The sequence below is a fragment of the Varanus komodoensis genome, unplaced genomic scaffold (assembly GCF_004798865.1).
Source record: "Varanus komodoensis strain SLA01 unplaced genomic scaffold, ASM479886v1 scaffold5, whole genome shotgun sequence".
Lineage (NCBI taxonomy): Eukaryota > Metazoa > Chordata > Lepidosauria > Squamata > Varanidae > Varanus > Varanus komodoensis.
The window spans coordinates 34,223,226-34,245,358 of NW_025336087.1; the positions used below are offsets into that span (position 1 = coordinate 34,223,226).

At 38.7% G+C, this 22,133-nt stretch overlaps 1 protein-coding gene across 1 annotated transcript in view; it reads left to right on the forward strand.

Moving 5' to 3' along the window:
* Window positions 1-1,157: 1,157 nt before the first annotated feature.
* The window catches only part of SNX24 (sorting nexin 24), an 83,057-nt gene continuing 62,081 nt past the window's right edge, over window positions 1,158-22,133 (forward strand). The window contains exon 1 of the mRNA XM_044446320.1: window positions 1,158-1,541. Within this exon, the coding sequence (XP_044302255.1) occupies window positions 1,482-1,541 (60 nt within the window). The 5' untranslated portion in view covers window positions 1,158-1,481. The remainder of the gene's footprint in view (window positions 1,542-22,133) is intronic.

A 22,133-nucleotide genomic window follows, 5' to 3' on the forward strand; every position in this document is an offset into this window, starting at 1 on the left:
GTGGAAAACCTTTTCTATATTTAAAAAAACCTTGAGATTCTATTCATTAGAGGAGTCATTCATAGCTAAATGAACCAAATAACATGGCATTTCTAATGGGGCTTATTATCTATGAATTGCCCTGTAACTGGTATATAGCTGCTCCTTTTTAAAAAAAAAAGCAAAACAAAAAATTCACTCTGTTACAAACCTTTTGAGACAACCCATTGACCCCAACCATGCCAGGTCCAAAGACACTTTTCTGGTTTTGCTGCTAGAAAGAACCACATACCAGGCTGCAAGGACAGAGGATGCTTAGTAGTTGGCATCCCAGCCAGAAGTTCATTTCTGAGCTTGGAGCTGGGACTCTGAACTATCCCATGTGTCTAGACAAACAATAGGATTCTTCCCGAAGTAATCTACAGGATGACTCCCGAAGCTCTATTCTAGAACACCCAATTGTAGATAATCTTGGCCTATGAGCAAAATTCCAAAACCAAAAAGGCAATGCAAAGATCAAGCTAAATCTCAAGGTAGTGAACTCTTTCGAGTCCTTCAATAACTACTTAACGGTCAAGCTAGACGTTAAGCAACACAACCTTGCGGTATGGGGAGGACAGAAAAGCTCCATAGCCTGCTGTTTACAGCAGCTGGAAGTTGAAGCGAAACTTTTCTTCATCTACCGGCGCCAAATGTGCATAGAACCAGCTGCACGTCATCGTATGTCCTGCAAATATCTGGACTTTTCCATCTGGACAGCTTGCCCCCCCCTTTCCCCCTCACCCGTTTTCATAACGTATTGTTTAAACATCTAGCCTAAAGAGCAAAAAAGTCGGCCTGGTGGATTTGTGACATTTTGAAGGTGCTAGTCTCATGTAAGCTTGAACCTAAAAATAAAGCGAGTTATCCAGAAGCAATAGGTACCATCACTGCACGTTTTTAGCCGGTCCCCAGAAATGTTCATGATTTGAAGGCAGACCTTAACTGGTTACATTTAATTTCTTCTAGAATAGTTTGCCCGTGGCTCCGCTCGCAGCCAGTTTTTGCGGCGCTCCTCCTCGCCGAGATAACGTACCGGCGCGAGGCGCTGCACGACGCTCCGGGTCGGGGCGGCGCCCCCCGTGCTCATTATCGCTGCAGGGGCAGAAGGGAACACGGGCCGCTTGCGGTGCCGGCCGCCGCCGCCGCCCTCTCCGCAACACCCCTCCCTTTTCCCAGGCCATCTTGCACCAGGAATCACGTGAGAAATGGAAACCAGCGGTTGTTCCCATAGAGATAGGAAAAGGCTGTTCTCGCTTGTCACGTGAATTGCACTTGCCCATGGATCCTTCCGCCGGGCTTGGCGCTGCTCGGGAGCCGTAGAGCCCCCGCTGCCCTCCAGTGCCGGCCCGCGCGCGCACGCAGGGCCCTCTCCCCCCCCCCCCCCCGCGCTTTCCTCCCCTCGCGTCCCCGCTCGTCGTGGCGCTCGTGAGCGGAACCTGCGCTCGCGCACCGACCGTGCCATGGAGGTTTTCATTCCATCGTTCCGCTATGAGGAGAGCGAGCTGGAGAGAGGCTATACGGTGAGTGGCGGGCAGGAGAAGGCGCTATCAGCTCTCTTCCCGCCCACCCTCCGCGCTTAGGGAACAGGATGGCGCGGCTCGGGGGCACAAGGCGTTGCTCGCCTGCACTGTGCGCTCCAGAGGAAGGGGCTGTGTGGTGCTGCTCTGGAGGGGAATGGTACTTGTCTATCTGGGGTAGTGGGCGAGAGATAGTAGTAGCAGTAATAAGCTCGTAGGATGAGGAGTAATTGATTTGGCCGAAATTACAGTAAGTTAGCTCTCTAGCGAGCGGGCCACTTAGGAAGCTGATGACGACCCATTTGTGTGTGCTGGATATATGTATGAAGGTCGGAGGGAAGCCACGTCTCATCGCAGGGTATGCGGAGGAGTGCCCGATCGGCCAAAGCCCTTGGCTTGCCACTTCTTGTTTACAGAAATTCTGGCCCTTAGGAGCAGTGTGGAGTTCATCCTGGAGAACATGCCTTTCAAAGAAAACCTTAAGGACAGAGTGTCCCTGAGTAGATGCTCTTGTGAGTTGAATGCCTCGCATTCTGTCTGGGGACTTCTCAGGTGTGTTCCCAAGCTTTGTTGGCACTGTTTGGGAAGTGCACAGGTCTTTTTCAGAAGTCTCTCTTCATCTTGTGTGAATAAGTATCTAGCTTCTGCTGAAGAGAAGTGCTTGGGTTTCTGTTGTGGGTGTGTGGTTTTCCTGAAGTAGAGCTAGTTGATTGGAACCCTGTTGTGATACAGCAATTCCTAATTGCCAGATTCTTAACTTTAGGAAGTATCAGTGAGTTTTGTTGATTGGCTCCACTCTGGCAGCTTCTAAGGAAGTCCTACTTCACAAAAGTTGCTTCTGCATTTCTCAGTATATCAGAGAGAATGACACAGATTTCATTGTCTCAGAGGGATCATATGACTGAATGCAGCTACATGGCCTGGGAAAGTAAACTAGGGTTACAATTGGTGTTAGTTTGATTTCAGTTTCATTAAGGACATGAAAAGAGAGCCATACAGAATCAGATGATGCATCTGCCTAGCCTTCTTTTCATACAGTGGTCAACCTGTAAACCCCTATTATTTGTGGGGAATTCACAAGCAAAACACAGTGCAATACATCCTTCCATTGCTATTTTACAGCAACTTCTGTACATATCCATACTGCCTCAATACGGGAGGTAGTATTCAGAAAAGTGGCAAGTAGCTGTGGATAGTGTCATTATTTATTAATTTATCTAATACCCCTTTTAAAGCTGTCCAAGTTTATGGCTTCACAACATCCTGTCATGAATTTTACAGCTGAGGTATGAACTATGTGAAGAAGTATTTTTATTTATCCTGAAGCTCCCTTCAGTCAGCCTCATGGATTGACTCCTGGCTCCAGTATTATGAACTATTAACTTCCTTCGCACTCCACATAATTTTGTATATCTCTATCATGTCTCCCTGTACTTACCTTTTCTCTGAGTGGAACAATCCCAGGCATTGCAACTTTCCCTTATAGGGGAATTGTCCCAGGAACCTTTCTGAGGTGTGATAACTAGAACTGTATACAGTACTTAAAGGGTGGTTGCATGATAAATTTCAGTGACTTTACTGTAAGAGGGACTAACATTGCGTACAACTCTAGGCTAGACTGGAACCATTCTCCCTGGCATCTGTTTCTTTGTGTGCAGGGTGATTTGTCATATTTTGTGTGTGCAGGGTGATTTGTCAAATTTTCAAAGGGAAATTTTCAAACACAGGTCTGTCTCCTTAGAACTAGACCTAAATAGGAGCAGGAATTGAGAAAGGGGATCATTGGTTTGGCTGATAACTAGTTCTCTAAGAAGAAAATAGCTTTACAAAATGTAAGTACACAGTTCAAGTAAGTACAGAAACTAGTATCTTCCATTTGACTCTCTGTCATACATAACTTCCTCTACCCAGATTTTATTTATTATATTTATATCCCACTCTTTTCAAGGAACTCAAGGCAGCTTACATATTTCTCCTCTATCTCCTCTCAATCTTGTCCTCACAACAACCACCCTGTGAAGTAGGTTGGGCTAAGGGGCTGTGACTGGCCCAGAGTCACCCAGTTAGCTATATGGCTTACTGGGCACCAGAACCCAGATCTCTTCAGTTCCAGTCCCACACTCTTAACCACTACATCACACTGGCTTTGGTGGCGATTGAAACAATTTTTAAAGGGCCAGTTTGTTCGTGTATAGTTATTGCTTCTTCCATTTTAGCCACCCCAGTTTAACCAGATTTTCAATATGGTTTGTGCAATGGATTAGATTCAGCTTTCCTCCAGTAGTAATATTCAGTTGTCTCAATGCTAGTATTAATGACATTGTGTTAGTATAAACCAACACTTGCAAAATTAACTAGTGCAATGGGAATAATTCAATGTCAGATTTATGCCATTTTCTTCTCTCTACTAATACTACCTACATTGGTTAAGTAGTGCTTCATGTTAGTGCAACATCAGTAGCATTCCCTCTAGGACACTGTAAGATGTCAACCCTTGTTTAATTAAGCACCAACTTGCTGACGCTAACATTCTCTCTATAGCTATTGGAAACCAGTAGCATGATTTCTGAAAGAGAAGACTCATTTCCCCAGAAACCCCATTGCTGCAACATATGCTATTGACATCGCACTAGCAGTTGCTTATGCCATTGCTGTGTTAACGGCCTAGGTGAAGTGGAAGTGTTGGATAGTGCCCATAGTTTTATGTCTTCCAATTTGACAGTGGGAACATCTTTATACTTTCCTTTTAAACAATAATTAATGATGACACTGTTGAGGCTGTTGAAGATGGTTCATAGAGAAATTCTCCTCAATTAATAGTCAACAGTTAAACTTTTTCTTGCCACTTTAAATTGATGACTGGATCTCCAAACTATTGAACCTTTGCTTGTAAATGCAACAGTTGTTCATAATTTGGCAGTGAGTGACCTTTTAAGTGTAGACATTTTGTGAACATATCCTTGGGGAACAATTTAACTTCAAAATTACACCCATGAGCACTTGCTATCATTTAAATATGCTTCGTTTGCCAATAATAGAATAACAAAGACTAGTTAGATTTCTAATGTTGATTCAGATACTTTGAATTCAGTTGAATAAATTAGTGTGCATTTGATTTATATTGACCAGAAAGTGTTGAATTCGTGTGTTGCAGGTCAAGGAGCCATGCATTTAAGAGGACTGGAGTACAAAGGGAATTCTTGACTGGCATGCTTACAGTGTTCTTAATTAAATTTTTAAAAATGCTGACCCTTAGTTGTTTTTTTGTATTAATGAAATTATAGCAGTGAGACAGGATGTCAGATAGTTTTTGTTTTAGTTTATAAGGCAAATAGCATAATTAAAGAGGCATTGTTTATATTAAATATAGTTCCATATCATCTAAAGATTAATCTTATGGTGACATGTGTTTATGTATGCATGGGAGGGAGAGGCTGCAATATTCCTTTTCTGCCCTACCCTAAATTTTTTCAGATGAGGTGAAGATAGCCATTCCTGCCTGCTTTGATACCATAATTACCTTAAATACAGGTGAGGTCTATTGGCTTGTACCTTTTCCATGGTTAATATTCCTGTGCTGTCATGGAGTGGATTAAAGTACAGGCACACACACACAATTTCTTTTCTTGTTCCAAGACTCTTAAATATTAGTTAAGCTACACAATGAGTTCAGCAGGCTGTTGAAGTCTGCCATAAAATTTTTCTAGTCTGATGCTATTAGGAAAGGTAGATGGGGGTATATAAGATACAAGAAAAATAATACAGTTCCAAATTCTTTGCAAATTTGAACATCTTTGGATTTTTACTTGCTTACATTTAAATATCTTAATTTAAAACATGTTTCGATTCTTGAACAGTTATTGTATCAAGTACACTAGATGTAGCCATGCAGTTACATTTAGAGTGGACCCATTGAAGTTAATGTTATTTCAGTTATTCATGACTAACTTAAATCCCATTGCATTTAATCCCACTGTATCTAATATCATTCTAAATCTAGGCCCATTCATTTCAGTGAACCAGTACCAGATACAACCCACTATGAATATTACTGAATTTTGGTACAACCCAATTTTAATAGTACCAATCTTGTATTTTGCATTTTAAGCAGGTCTTTTGTCCTTGGAAAGAATTTACAAAAGGTCTCATGTAATCTTGCACTGCCTCTGTGCAAGCATTTGGCCTATCACTAAAAGATCACCTGATGGGTGAAACTCCTTTTCTACTCAAACTAACTGGATTAGTTATATGAGGCTGCTTTTGTAGAAGCGCATGGAGAGACTAGGGCAGCAGATTTATGTGTCCTAATTTTATTTATTTATTTATTTATTTATTTATTTATTTATTTATTTATTTAAGACATTTGAATGCTGTCCTTTGCGAAAGTCTCAGCAAAAGATTCAAGACATGAAAACCTATTAAAATTTGCAATACTAAAAATTGCAAAACAGCAATTAAAGAAAAACTAGAGTAATGGATTTTAAATTTAGTTATTTTTGTGACCATATGATCAAATTATTGAATGTGATCAGCCCCTTAACATTTTCTTAGCATATGAGACATTTGTCAATACTTCAGCCAAATTCCAGGTTTAGGCTGGAATTTATGTCATTAATATACATATTATAGGGATGGAGTGTGGTTCTAAAATTTTTGATATTCCTACAGTATCATTGCATTATATACTTTCTTGAATACACTGCTTCTGTGTGCATTATTTGTATCCTTCCTTTCCTTAATTAGTGCCTAACAAAATACCTGTTAATGTCCCATTCCATTTATTGTTAACACTATAGATACTCTAACATCCTTTGATTTTGGTCAATAAAGTGCCGTAGTATAAAATGGTATGAGTTTTTAAGGTCAAGGGTCTCCCTTTGATAATTTACTATGAGCATTCAAATATAAAAAAGAAACTTTTCACCTCCATGAATTTAACTTGTTCAGTTTTAAATCAGTATAGAAAAGTATTCATACAGTGTAGTGTCTTCAGACTGGAAAATAATGAAATCCAGCATCTTCTCATCATTTCTTACATAAACACAAATTAAGAATCTTGATTATGTGGTGAAACAATCAATAGGATAGCAGTGACTATGTATTGATTAGGAGAATTGCTTTTATAAAAAGTAATCAAATTCATTTCAGCTGACTTGCCTTCTTCCTCTTTCAGCCTGAGTCTGTGAACTGCTTCACTGAAAGGACAGTTCATAGGATCAAGTATAGCAAACATTGTGGGATATACATTCCATTAGGGTCTGTGGAACTTGCTAAATGGTGCTTTAGGATCAAGGTATGAGGATCCTACTACTTTGCTGCAATGGCTTTGTGCAGTACTCAGACATCTTTAACAACATTTTGTTGCTGCCCTTTCTTACTTGTAGCATCATCTCCATGTCAGCTGTTCGTGTAACATGTTTAGAACATACCTAAAATGATTATTGCTTTGATTTGATCCCATTCATTCCCATAGGTTTAGAATGACTTACAGCAATTTCTCTAAATGTTAATAATACCATCCCCATTCTAAGGCATTTTACTTGTTTTGTGAGAATATTTCAAGCAGTTTTAACTTTATTTCTTGGCATAAAGTCCCCCCCCCCCACACACACACACACACACAAAGTTTGGATACAAATAACAAAGTATATTATTTCTCTTTCTTCACAAATACAATTACCTGGTATTTGTGCATGAGTAGTTTTCTTTCTCAAGTGAAAATTAACTTGTAAGTAACTAAAGGAGATTGTCACTTGAAAAGCAGTTAAAACAAATGATTGTATGTTTGTATATACAGACAAAGAAAACAGAGATTTGGTCCTGTGAAAACTGATTTCCCTCATAACTTTACAGGAAGATCTCATTGCTGTGGAAAATTCTTTACTTTTGAACCAGATGTTATCATATTTACAGCTGCTGCTATTGGGATTTCTGTTTCCCAAATTCAACACAATAATCTTCTCATCTTGTAAGCAAGGGTAACAAGACTAGAACCTGCAGATGACCGAATATGTTCATTACCTCTGAACATGGAAACTACTGTTAATGGCTTCCAAATATGCTAGCATGGGTTGTCATATCCTGGTTTGTTTGGAAACCATTAAAGACACCATGGTGGTTTGCAGTCTAAGCTGGGAACAATTTCCTTGATTACTGCTTGACTGAGGTTTGAGTTATCCAAACAAGGATGGCATGACTTGTTTGAGAGTGAAATATCCCTCGAATAACCTTCCAGGCCATGGACCTGAACAGGTAGTTAGGGAAATCCTCAATATGTTTTGGGATTAAAACAAGTTACCATAGATTGCTTTGACCATGCAACCTGGGCAGTTGTATTTTTACTCTTGTAATCATACTGTCACATGCCAAGGTACATGGTAAGACTTTACCATGTTTTTGTGTGATCTACTATATTGGTTTTGATGTCTTTAAAGAGGAAAAGAGTATCTGAAACAGGAGTTCAGTATACAAAAGATAATATGAAATATTATTCTATTTTGAAAAACTGAGAGTTGGCCACACCTAAATTTTCAGATGTCAGGATTGGTATATGTGATATTCTTCTAGCCCTGTCAAAAATAAAGCGTTACCCAAAAATGGAGAATAGGAATAGCAATTAGTTTTATATTTGGTACAGTGTATATTAAATCTGTGTAAACTATCATTCAGTTGGAAACCTTTAACTGTTGAGGTGGAGAAAAGTTAACATACTAGTGATCTGAAAGAGTTGGTATGAACTATTCTCCACTGGAAAATAATGTTTTCATCCTGTTTTAATCTAACTGCTAACACAAAGTTCTATAGCAGCTTTTTATCTAAAACAATAATAATTGTAATTCACCTACAGCAACTTAAGCTGCAATCCAACATGCCATTACCCAGGAATAAGCCTTAATGGATTCTTACCTGAATAGACATATATAAGATTGCATGCTTAAACTGTCAGTTGTATTGCTGAAGTACCCAGGTTCATTTCCACAAGATTCAAGACTAACTTCCTAACTACTTTTGTAACAGATAAGACGTATGCATTTAAATGATCGTATGCATTTAAATGATCTTTTGTGTGTGCTTAAGTTGCCTGGATTTCCTTTGTGAAAATTATTTTCTTATGGACCTTTACTGCTGGTGTTGGGGAACAAAAACTTGTAAAACAGAATAATTCTAAAGTGGCTTTTAAAAAAAACTCCTGGAGTTAAAATCATGTCTCTGTGTAGACATACTGACATCAAAGAAAGTTGTGTGCATGCTTAGAGGCTTAGATTTAGGGTTGCAACTTAAATCTTCATGATTTGAAGGCAGACTTTAACTGGTTACATTTAATTTCTGCAAGTCAGTTTCCCTTTAATAATAGCTTTGCTTCATCAGTGACATCTGTACAGATATATTGAGATGGGAAGGATACTTGTTTGAACAGAAAGGGCCTTTTCCTGAATTTTTTTTACTGCACCTACTTATCTGGTCCTATACATGGAATAGTGAGGTTGACTGGATAGGGTCATAGGTAGCTTCTTGGCTTGGCCGAGTTGCTGCTAGGGGAAAGAAAGATGTATCTTCCTTGAACAACAGAGCCTGAAGTCATATGAAAACTGGTTTCAACACTTTCAGTTTTCAAAGTGGTTTGCCATGAGAGCTCCTTTTTGGGAAACACAAGTCCAGAGTCCTTTTAACACCGCATGTACTGACCTTAAAACTAATTTGTGATTAAACTTGCAGTGTTTTGACACTGCTCTTATATTTAAACTGACACGATGGAGAGAATACATAAGATCCCTGGGCAGGAAATAAATACATCAGATCCCTGGACAGGAAATAAATAATCATTATTATTTATTTATGTATTTATTGTACTTCTATACTGCCCCATAGCCTGAAGGCTCTCTGGGATGTTTAGAAATTTAAAAAGCATATAATCAACCAATAACATAATTTAAATAGCACAATAAACAATAAAACCAATATAGCAGCATCAACAACATACATATTATAGTCAGGATTAATGCACAGCACAGCAGCCATCTATAGATACAGTATTAAAACTGGTGCTTATCAAAATATCTGGAAAATAAAAAAAGTTTTCACTTGACACAGAAAAGAAAGCATAGATGATGCCAAACATACCTCTCTGAGGACTGTGTTCCACAAACAGGGTGCCATTACTGAAAAGGTGCTTCTCCTGGTCACCACCCCCTTATGTATACATATATACCAATGTATACATATCTGCCAATCTTTAAAGAGACCCAAATATGTGTGTGTGTGTGTGTGTGTATTTTGCAGTGGTAGGTACTCTTGGCTATTAATAACATTTTCCCTTTGAGTAAAGACTGGAATTTAATAAGAAAGTCAGTCTTCAAAAATACTGATTTTGGTTTAAAAGTATGCAAAATAATCTTTGTACATAGCCAACACATTTCAAATAAACTTGGCACATGTAAGATAAGTCTTAGTACACAAAGTGGCACCAAATTAAACAAAGCTTCAAAAAAATTTCAAGGAAACAAGATAGGATAAAAGTGAGAACACAGTTTATATAAGATTTGCAATGAAATGCTTTGTTGATGTGAACATTACACCATTTATACAATTTGGCTAAAGGCCAAAGAGGGATGATAAAGTAAAAAAAAAAAAAAACAATTTAAATTGACCAACTTCCTGTGAGAAATTATAGGAGAAAAAGCTTTTCTTCTTTCTAGCTTTCCTAAGAATATGATCTGGGGTAATAGCCTAAATTTTATTTTAATGTTTGTTGTATTATTAATTTCAGCATGGTATACATTTACTTTACCACAATTTATTTCCATTTTCCTTTTGTAGTCTACTCTGGAGAAAATACAACAGATGAGAAATAAAAATAATAAAAGCATTGATTCAAAACCACAAGTTCCCCCCCACCCTTTTATTAGTCTTTGAAAAAAGTCACTTTCATAATCTGTACACATGTACACAATAAATGTTACTACAATTAAATAAATTTAATTTCAGGAAATGTATGTTTCATAATGTCCACTGAATAGATTACTCATTTCTTAAGAAACTGGCAATAAAAAGCAGGCATCAACCTATTTCCTTCACCTTGTAGACTAAATTGTCAAAACTCACTCATCTGAAAGGGGAAAGTGCTCTTTCAAATAATCTATAGATAACTTTATCACTTAGGGGCTACGAACTCAGTGCCCTGTTTCTAAAATCTCTTTTTTGCTGCTAACTAGATAACTACATAACCCTCTTAAGTGAAGAACTCATGAACCTGCCTCCATGGCTGTTTGTAGCCTCACTCCTCTCACAAGCTCAAACAAGGAAACTTGCTTTTGCTTATAAAAGTGGAAAATAGATTTGATAAAGATGGTTAGTGCCTTGTTTTATTTATCATATCAGAAAAGAACAATGTTTTGCAGTGTTTTGGTCAAAATAAAAGGCGACCTTGCTTGTTCTCAAGTGCTCAAAATCTAGAGATAAGAGGGGCAAAATAATAGAGTACAATGGAAAGAGTGTAGTGTAATTATTTGTGACTTGTCAAGTGACGCCCTTTCCGGCCCCAAGTGATTCAAATCTGGGAACTCTGCACAATTCTCTAAGCTAAGCATGGCCAGCATCAGAGAAATCTCACCCAGCTTTGCCGACAGTGCTGAAATTGCATCAGTTTGTCATGCACTGAGCATGCCAGCTCTACACAATATCATTTGCTTGCAAATCGGCCTGGCCCCAAAGCCCTGATACACCAATTCCTTGGTATCTGACTCTTGGCCTGTGATTTGTCATGTCTCTGGTGCTATCAGTTTAAGGTAATTTTAATAGATTCTGATGGTTTACTCTGTGGGAGTAAAGAATGCATTATAGCCTGCATTGCTTCGTGCCTCTTTCTGTAGTGTGTAACATGGTAGAGAAACTCATGTGCTGAGCCCCAAATGAAACAGATTGCAAAGGAAATGAGTTTGTCTCATGTGGCATTTTTAAAATTACTGCTGAGACGGCTATGACAAGTTTCTATGGAAACTTCAAAACTTGCTTGATCATTATTCCTATTTCTAAAATACAAGATATTTCTTCGAAATAGTTTTGCCCTCTTCCATTAAAATGTGAGTATAAATCAGTGAGTCCTTATGTTTCCCAAAGAGTAAAACTATATCAAATCAAATGAGGTTGATCCTAGATTTCATACTTTTTCTGGTGGTGATGCCTCATATGTTGAAGTCTGAACAATATTTTAGGGTAAAATACTATATGTACTTAGCAATAAGTTTTATTCAACTAAGTGGGAGTTAATTCTAGGTAGAAGTGTATTGGATTGTATTATCACTATTATTGTGTGTGTGTGTAAAATATTTATGGGGTCACTTTTGTCCAGCAAGGAACCCAAGTTGACTTACATAATCCTCTATGCTTTCCATCCAAAGAACATCCAGTAAGCTTCATAGCCAAGTGAGGACTACAACCTGCATTCTCTTGAGTTCCAGTGCACCAGTGTTAGTTCTACACCACACTGGCACCACAAGCATACCTGTGTGTGTGCGTGTGCGCACACACATGTATACTTTAATAGCTCAGTTGTTCTTATTGTTCTAACAAAAATTGTGCACCACTGTGATTTTATGCAACTTCTGGTCCTGCACTGCATGAAAAAGGCTGAAATCCTAAGAGAACATAAAATCAATCATGTAATAGTTGAGAAATAGAATGTTAGGACATTGTGCAAGAAAATTTGTGGTTAGTTGTCTTAAAGAACTAATTCAGCTGCATTAGAAAATAAGTGGCATATTCTATTCTGCTTTTGACATCATAAGATGAGATTATTTTGCCGTTGACAACTCTGATCTTTACATCATTTTTTGAACTCACTCCCTTAATTGATTACTTCTGTGCTATTAGAGCCTGCAGCATAGCTCTCTAGATGTCTTCTGACACTAATTGATTACCATAAAGGTGTAAATGTTAGTGATTTCATCCAAGAAACATTTGGAATTTTGTAACTAAAAGCTGCCAGAACATAAAGATTCTTGTAATTTTGTGCTACTGTTGATTAGCAAGGTCTTCTCTAGAGATACGAGCTTTTGGAAAACAAGTTAATTGTTTTATATCAGTATAAGATGTCAACACATTGATGTTTCACTGTAGAGATTTTTAAAAGTTTATTTTAATAGTCATCATTTTATCTCTATGGATTTCATGCAAGAAGTGTTCAGACACAGACCGTTTCTTTTGACTTTTCCTTAGAGGATATCTGACAGGAGCATAACTTGGAGCATCCCTGCAGCTAGTTTGCGCCCTTGTCAGTTCGTTTCCCCTTCACACACATATACATGCATACATACATTCAAGTCTAAAATTTTCCTGTGTGAAGAGAGTTTTTAACTATTATTTGAGGCATGGTCAAAGTCTGCATGTTAAACTTGGAGAATATACTCAGGGTTGGCCTTAACATTTGACAGACTGCAGCAGTTGCCTCAAATGACTTATGTTAAAGGGAAGAAAAGAGTGGCAGCATGTCGCAGACAGGATTCTTGCCTTTTGGCCTGCTCTGTGCCCCCTAAGGTGGTCTCTGTGCTTCAGGGTGGTGGATGATGCTATCGGTTGCTAGCAAGCTTCTTTCCATTGGATGGGAGGGGGGTCACAATTCTGTCCTGTGCTTCAGGCAGCAGCTTATTTTGAACTGTCTTCAGTATACTGAATTATGATGAAGTTATGGTGACAATTCAGCTCCCAACTCAACCTGCCTCCTGAACATACTGCTCTGCGCATAGGAATTGCTCAGCAATATGAGGGGATCCTGAAACTGGAGAGCGCTCCTGTGGGGGACTCAAGAACTGTAGGGAATATGGCACTGGGATCTACACAGGGGAATCTTCGTCCTCTGGAACCTTCCCTAAGTCAGAGTGCTTTTTGTGACTTGCAGTAACCTTTCCATTTGTTCAAGGGCATCTCTGGATCCATCCCAAATACCTAAAAAAACAGTTTTCAGGCCAACTACAAAACCAATTGAATGCTGTCTTTATTGGGAACTAAAGTACATTTGAAGTATTGAGCTTCTAAATTCAGCAGAACTCTTTTTTAGGCTGAATGTTAAGCACAGAAAAGGAAAGGAGGATGTGGCTGACCCAAAGCCAAGTAAACATTAGGTGGGATTAATCAGGTCTGCTGCACACAACACAAGTTGCTGAACACTGTATTCAGCTCAAAGTAATAGTGCTCAGGTGCAGAATTTCAGAAAGGAGAGTCACATCCAGCCTTCTAGGCATCCCAGTCTAGACTTCCCGACCCTCTCAATCCTGTGGACATGGTCCAGTTTCCCAGACCGTTGATGGTTTGGTGTTTCCTGGTTGTTAAACAATTTTCCTCCTTTTTAAAAGTTTGAAATGCCCATATTTTATTCTGTACCACACCATAGCCAGAGCTATCTGGGAGGTTTACAACAATGTATAAAACAAAACAGTAAAATACAGTACTAATGCCATAAGAACAACAGTGCTAAAATTAATTTAAAATAGCTTTATACTGACGGTAAAAAAAAGACCCTGCAAAGAAAAAGAATTACCTGGATAACCAACATCTTTAAAGGCCTCCACATAAAGGGCTGTCTTGTCCTGGTGCCAAAAGATGGCAAGTTTAGTGCCAGGGAGGTTGTTCCAAAGAGGGAGACCACAGAAAAGCCCTCTCCCCCGTTGCCACCCTCTGAGCCTCCAATGAGGTTGGCACTTGAGGGAAGGCCCTAGAGATTGAGCTTAACATCCAGGTAGATTGCAGTTGGTAGATGTGCTCCAGCAGTCCTAAGTCATGTAGGGCTTTGTAAGTTAAAAATCATCCCCTTCAGTTGGACCTGGAAGCATGCAGGCAGCCAAAGCAGGAAGCCCAGAACCAGTGTTACAGGTTCAGACCTAAAGGTCCCAGTTATTAATTTGCCTGCTGCATGCTGCACCAGCTTCAGCTTCTGAACCATCTTCAAGGGCAGACCCACATAGAGTGTGTTGCAGTTTTCTAATTTAGAGATTGCCAGAGCATGGCTTACTAAAGCCAGGCTATCTCTGTCCTGGTAGAGGCATAGTTGGGCAACCAGCTGAGGCTGGTAGAAGGCACTCAAGAGTCACTGAAGCCACCTGAGCCTCAAGTGATGAAGATGGATCAGGGAACACTCCCAAGCTACAAATCTGCTCCTTCAAGGGGAAGGCAACCCCATCTAGAACAGGTTGAACCCACCATCCAGTCAAGGAAACCGCCCAGCAACAGCATTTCAGTCTTGTCTGGACTGAGCTTCAGTTTGTTGGCCCTCACCCAGTCCATTGTCGCAGCCAGGTACAAGTGTAGCACATTCACAGCCTCACCTGCTGATGAGGAAAAGGAGAAATAAAGTGGTGTGTCATCAGTGTACTGATGGCAATGCACTCCAAAACTCTGGATGATTCCACTCAGTGGTTTCATGTAAATATTTAATAACATGAGGGACAGAACAGACCACTGAGGAAGTCTATGCTGGAAAATCCATGGGGCTGAACAGTATTCCCCAAGCAGCACCTTCTGGAAATGGCCCCTCAAGTAGGAGCAGAACCACTACAGTGCAGTGCCCCTAACTTCCAACTCAGTCTCCCCAGGAGGATATTGCCAGAATGAGGCCCCTGAGAGCTTCTTCAGAATGGAATTCAGGTCTTGAGCCACTAGAGGCTTTGTACCTCTATATTTGAAATTTGTACCTCTATAATCATGAAACCCAAATAACCAGCCACATCTAATTCTCTGTTCTCTTTCTTCCTCCCTGCTCCCCAAGACAAGTTTTAAACATGCAAGTTTTTTCACTCTTTTATTAGAACCAACTGCAAAGTCAGAAAGGTATTACATTACTTTTTCTGTTTAGTTTATTCTTGTTTTTTCAACAAGAATTCATCCGGGAAAGTCAGCTCAGTGGTGTATAATAAATCTTGGTTAACTCTGAACTCCTCTCTTGTTAAGATCCTAAATGCACCTCCTACTCACCTTAAGTCATGTTGGCCTATCTGATTTCTGTGAGAATTTAGTAACAACTGATATGAAGAAAGGCATGAACACATGAACATATATACCAGGTTTTAATGCATTCCAAGGAGATTTGGAAAATTCCACTTCTCAGCATGTGCTTAGGTGCTGTTTTCAGTATTGCTTAGTACATTCCTTATACTAGAATTGTACTGTATGATTTTAGGCCAGTCACTGACTCTCAGACTACCCTATCTCACAGGGTTGTTACGAGGATAAAATTAAGAGGAGAAGGATTATGTAAGATTCCTTGAGTTTCCTGAAGAAAGAAGTGATATATAATTATAATAAAGAAAAAAAGAATACTCCAACATGTGCTTAGTGTTTCAAATGTTCCTTCATTCCCACCCAATGTACACTTGCCAGTTCAGAATAACACTTCATGAAACTGGTGAAATGAACCCCAGTTCATGAAAACCATATTGCTCCTCTTCCTTCCCCATCCCTTCTTCTTGTGTGTTGTATCTTTTTTGTAAGTCTTCAGATTTTATTTGAAAACAAAACACCTGCCGCATATAAGCTATTTCAGGAGTGTTTTCTGGATGAGAAACAGGCTAAAAATCTTTAAATAAATAATAAGCATGCCAGTCCTTAAAGTACAAGATTCTTCATTAATTTTCATGAAGTAGAGTAAAATGGCTGCCCCTATGGATAGTGTTACACAATTCATGTGTTTCAGAGTAGAATAGTTGCTCCGACAGATTGTGTATTCTAGGTAGAAGAAATTCTTGGTTTTGTGCTTCCTTGTGGTAAAGAAGCTTTCTAACAGTTTTATGTATTACAACTTTTTCCATGATTCATTCCTAAAGCAGCTAAAAACAAAGGTAACGTTTTAAAAAAAGAAATATAATTTGTCCAGTGCTGTAGTTCTCTCAGCTCCACATAAGTTTTCCATGCATTGTGCCCTTTAGCAAAGGGACATTTATGAATGTGCTTAACATCTTCTCACACAGATATCTGAATGGTGATCTTAAATATATATATAAATTTATTTATTTAATATATATAAATTGGAATTAAATATACGTAGTATGTGAACTCATTTACAATACTGGCATTGTAAATACTTAATGAAATTATGCAATAATTCAAATGGAAAAGCTACATTCATTATTATAAATGCAAATATTTGCAATATCGTACATTCAGTGCTCAATTAGCTTTCTCTTCCTAAAAAAACCCATGCATGTAAATTGACTGTACTCTAGCCTGCACTATAATGAATCCGTTTCCAGAGGGGGTTGTCATTGCTTTACTTGGAAATGCTTGTGCAACAGTAGGGGTCACTGCATTCATTGAATTTGACATAAAGTTTAAAAATTAAAAGACTTGTTCCAACAAAGTTTGCAAATGAAGACCCTTAAAAGTTGCTCTTCCACATGCACTCAAATTCTTTCTGTGAAAAGAAAAGCAGGTATGGGCAAACTATTCTGAAGTGAATGGAATAAAAATGCTTGGAAATGTATTACTTTTGTTTCTCTTATGGCATTTGTAGCATTTGATCTATACGCCTGATTTCATTCATAATTACTAGCTTTCTGAAATGAACATTTTTAGAGAAATGTACATTTGGATGGGTTATTTTAAGTATATTACGTGTACAGAGATATCTGTCTGAGATCATAGCAGACAACAGTAGTGAAAATTGAGCATTCTGCAACCCATGAAAAGATAAACTGTTTTTTCCCTTGCACAAATGCAGAGAATATAGTGGAAAACTTGTGGCCTTGTGCAGCTCTGAGGGTGCTTTTAACCATAGATAGGTTTTGTTTTGTCTTGGTAATACTCATTTTCAATGCAGTAATCGCTTTCTTCATGCTTTGTTTCCTAATTTTGTTTTCCTTCAAATGGCAAGTGGTAAATTTTTGACAGGAATGCAATTGTAACTCTGGCATGTCTAACCAGACGTTCTCATTTTACAAATGATTTTGACATTAGTTAACAAGTATCTTACAGTATCGTACCAGTACTTCTTGACATGGTGCTCGGCGTCTGCATCTATTGTGGATTCTCAGTAGTTTAGCTGAAACCTAGTTTTTCCCTTTACTTTTCCCTTAGGGTCTTCTCGCTTCTTTTGCTATTGTCTGTTGAAAAATTTAAATCTTCCTCTTTCTTGACACTGTTGCATTAATCTCGTTGACAGCCTACTTCAAAATAAAAAAGTATGAAGATCTTTACACCATGATGCTTATACGCAAAATCTATATTGATACAATATATGCAGCAAAGTTAGGGCAGGTACTACATATTACATCATTTTATAGGTAAAAGGATGCCTCATTCTTTACTACAGTTAAATCTACAGTTCTGTAGTCACTTACCTAGGAGTAAGCCCCATTCAACTCAGTAGATATCCTGAGTATATGTCCTTTTTGGAGACATAGCCAATTTGTATGATGCACATTATCTGACAGACAAACCCTAGGTTGGACAACAAACTTTGAGTTAAATAAAACATGACTTTTGTGTCAGAAGGCTGACCATCTGATTCACTCAGCAGCCCTTGCCCCTGTCTATCCAGAAATATACTTCCAAAAATAAAGATGGATGGATTGTTCAATAGGGAAGATTCAGATTAGCATGACTCACGTTTAAGGATTACTTTCTGTGCACAGTAAGAAAACTTGTGAAGAGGTCTGAGAGTTTAAAATGTTACCCTAATATGACTGTATGTTACGGTGAGGCAATAGAAGTGATGTCTAAGCATGTTCACAGCTTAATAAAACTCAGCAATGAGTGCCACTACATGTAGAACAATTATAATATGGGGTGGGGGATTACTGGGCTAATATATTGCCAAAATCTTCCCCAGCCATGTCAACAGATGAAAAGGACAATTTTTAGAACAGATTGCCTTGTATTTGCCCTCACTGCCTTGTTCGTTTTAGATCCAGGAAGAACTATTAGAACAATATGATTCTGCAGCTGACACGCAGAAGAGTCTGTTCACAGCAAGGACTAGCTGACTATACCCATGATCTTAGAAGCATCACCCCATCTGGATTTCTGAAACAGTTTTGTATTTTAAAGGAGTTAATTTTTATTAATAAGGTAACGAATGAATGGATAAATACTTAGTATTAATATTAGTTCAGTGGGGATGCCTGCTATTTAATTAGCAAAGCCAGAGTTGCCTCATAACATAAGAATTTGCTGTGAGCTCTGTTTTCATAATACATCTGTCTTCACTCCAAATCACCAGGGAAAATCAACCTCTACTTCATTTCCAGCATGGACAATTTAAAGCAATACCAGGTGCCACTTAAAAATGTAATCAAGCAAATAAGGCCCAAGAGTAGATTGTAGTGAAAAATGCAATACCACATCTAGTCAGTGGTTCTATCAATAGTTCTCTTCCATAAATGGGCTTTCCATTTGCAGAAGTAAATGAGAGTTGGTGGATACAAGTGGATCTCACTGAGAAAAGTAGAGAGAGGGTTTCTTCTTGTTGCTGCCCACTGCAACATCTGCACTGGAGGGTCCTTCAACTTTCTTGAGGAACATAGGAAGCTTCAAGGAGAAGTGGGATAACTGAAAATTGACCTCCTGCTTCCTTCATCAGGACTGTCCAGAGGGCAGAGTTCTGGTCACAGGAAACCTGGTTCAAAACCAATGAAAACCTTACTCAATGTAGCACACAAAATAGCTCTAATCAAACTTTATTTTCTTTTATTGAATTTGCATAGTACTTCGTACCTAAGCAGATTCTGGAGTTGTAGGGATACAAAGTTAAAACAGATAAAAGAATAATACATTAAAATAATATATTTACATACTGATACATTAACACCATGGCTGCTCAGCAAGAAAGACTTCCCAGAACAGGAATATCTTGGGTATGTACCAAAACAGCACACCGCTGGTGTCTGTTTGACCTTCCTGATTCAGGCAGTTCCCTAGAAATGGGCTATCATACTAAAGTCTCTGCTTCTGATAAACTACAACTGGGCCATTGGACCATGTGAAACCATCAGAATATCCTCAAATGACCTCAGTGACCGAGTTGGTTAGTAAGGAAGGAAGCGTTCTGTCCAGTATCTTGGTCCCAAGTAACTTTTTACACTAACAAAATGTTAAACCCTGGCCCAGAATTCCTTCAGCAAGAGAGTAGTGTCAAATAGGTGATTCTTGCTTATACATACAATACAAAAATTGTATATACAATACCAAAACAAAGCGGGAACATTGTGGATATAATATACCTTGATTTTAGCAAAGCTTTTGATGTAGTACCCCATTACATTCTGATAAGCAAATTAGCAAAAAGTGGACTAGATAGAAAATTATTAGGTGGATCCAAAATTGGCTGCTAAATCGGACACAAAGGGTGCTCATCAAGAGTGGCACCTTCTCAAACTGGAGGGAGGTAATTAGTGGAGTGCCACAGAGTTCAGTCCTAGGGCCAATGCTGGTCAACATATTTATTCATGATTTAGATGAGGAAGTACAAGGAATGATAATCCGATTTGCAGATGATACAAAACTGGGTGCAACAGCAAACACTCTGTAAGACTGAATGAAGATCTGGGGTGATCTTGATACAGTTGAACACTGGGCTGTTCCAGAATGCAACAGAATGAGATTCAGTAGTACCAAGTACTCTACCTAGGAAAAAGAAACCAAATGCATTGATACAAGATGTGGAGTATGTGGCTCAACAGAACTGAAAAAGATCGTGTGAACAGCAGGCTAAATATGAGCCACCAATCAATGCAACTGCAGAAAGGGGAAATGCTATCTTGGGATGCATTAATAGAAGTATTACTTCCAAATCACAAGTAGTTCCCCTATACTCATCACTAGTCAGACCCCATCTGGAATACTGTGTCCAGCTGGGGCACCAAGATTTAAGAAAGATGCAGAAAAATTAGAAAGAGTCCAGAGGAGGGCAACAAAAATGATCCAGGGTTTGGAAACTGAGTCCTATGAGGAAAGACTGAGCATGTTCAGCCTTGAGAAGAGAAGACTAATGAGGGACATGATACCACTTTATAAGTGCTTCAGAGCAAGGACAAGATCTCTTCTCACACATAGCAGAGTATAGGACATGGAATAATCAAATTGGGACAATCCAGATTCAGGCTAGATAGCAGGAAAAGTTTCCTCACTGTCAGAGCAATACAACAGTGGAACCAGTTGCCTAGAGAGGTCATAGGCTCTCCCACACTAGAGACATTCAAGGTGAAAATGGACAGTCATCTGAGTGGGATGGTGTAAATTGGTGTCCTGCAACAGCAGGGAGTTGGACCTGATGGCCCCTTCCAGCTCTACTGTTCTCTGATTCTATGGTTTTATGAAAACTGATGCACCAGTTAGAAAAGCAATGGTTTTATTAATTTAAGAACGGAATTTAAATGCACTATTTAGAAAGTATACCATAATGTGTACTTAAACTCTGACTACTGTGAGTTTAAGAAAAAACGTAAAGAAATCCTTGTTCCAGTTACTGTGCTGTTTTGAAATATGTAACAATAGTGCTACAGGCATGCTTACAGCAGTGGCTCAGGTATTTACTGAGTTCACATATCCCTGTCACAAAGAGTCAGCTTCTGCCCATTTGAAGCTTTATACAGTAGTGTGGGTATCCTGCAAATCATGCATTGTATTCTAGAGGTGTGTTTCCAGACCAACAATATATGTAATTGTATTGCTTGCTCCTGTGGCAAAACTGTTCAGAAAAGACCTTAAATGCAAGCAAATCGTGTGGGCAACCTTTTACTAACACTTGTTTTAGGCTCATGCGATGGGGCGGCATATAAGTTGTTTAAATAAATAAATAAATACATACACACATACATACATTTTGAAAGAATTACAAATTAATTGAAGAAAAGATAGGCTTGGATTCTCAGAAATACAAGCGGTAGGAATCTCTCAGATGGGAAGTTTCCTCTTCCCTCTTTTCTTTTGCAGCCACTAAAAGCTGCTTTTGCACAACAATGGGATGGTATCTTGGGTGCAAGAGGAAAATTTGGAAGAAAATGCCTTGCCATAGGATCAAAAGAACACTTTTATGATTGGCAGATACTTCTGCTCAAGGAAGACCAATTTCCTCTTTTTAGCTTTTCCAGCTGCAGTTCCCACATACCCTTACTCTCTAGAACAGCTTTTCAGCAGGTACAAGAGACCTCAGATAGACAGATCCAGTCAAAAAGCCTTTTTGCAAGAGTCTATCTCCTCCATTTTTGTTTGTTTGCCATATTTATATTTGGAGATGTGTGTAGTACAAAAACATTGCTACGCTACCAATATAAGCATGTGAAAAAAGCAGTGGTAGATGGGCTGTTTGATCTAGAACCAGCCAGAAAGAAACCATTGTCAGTTTTGTTGTTTTTGCACAAATTATACTTCTGTGTGCATGCAAAAATTTAAATAACGAATTTCACAAGTACTACTTTAAATTCTCTTGCATTGAGAGAACCAAAGACTGGTAGAGAAGAAAAGCAAGGAATGTATGTAAGTATGCAGAAGTATAATGAAATAATTTGCAGGTGTGTAATTTAACATACACCCTACAGTGTAAAAATGGTAATAGCAAAAGAAGTGGGGAACGAGAAGAAACAAGCAAATTCAACTGCCTACTTTTAAAAATGG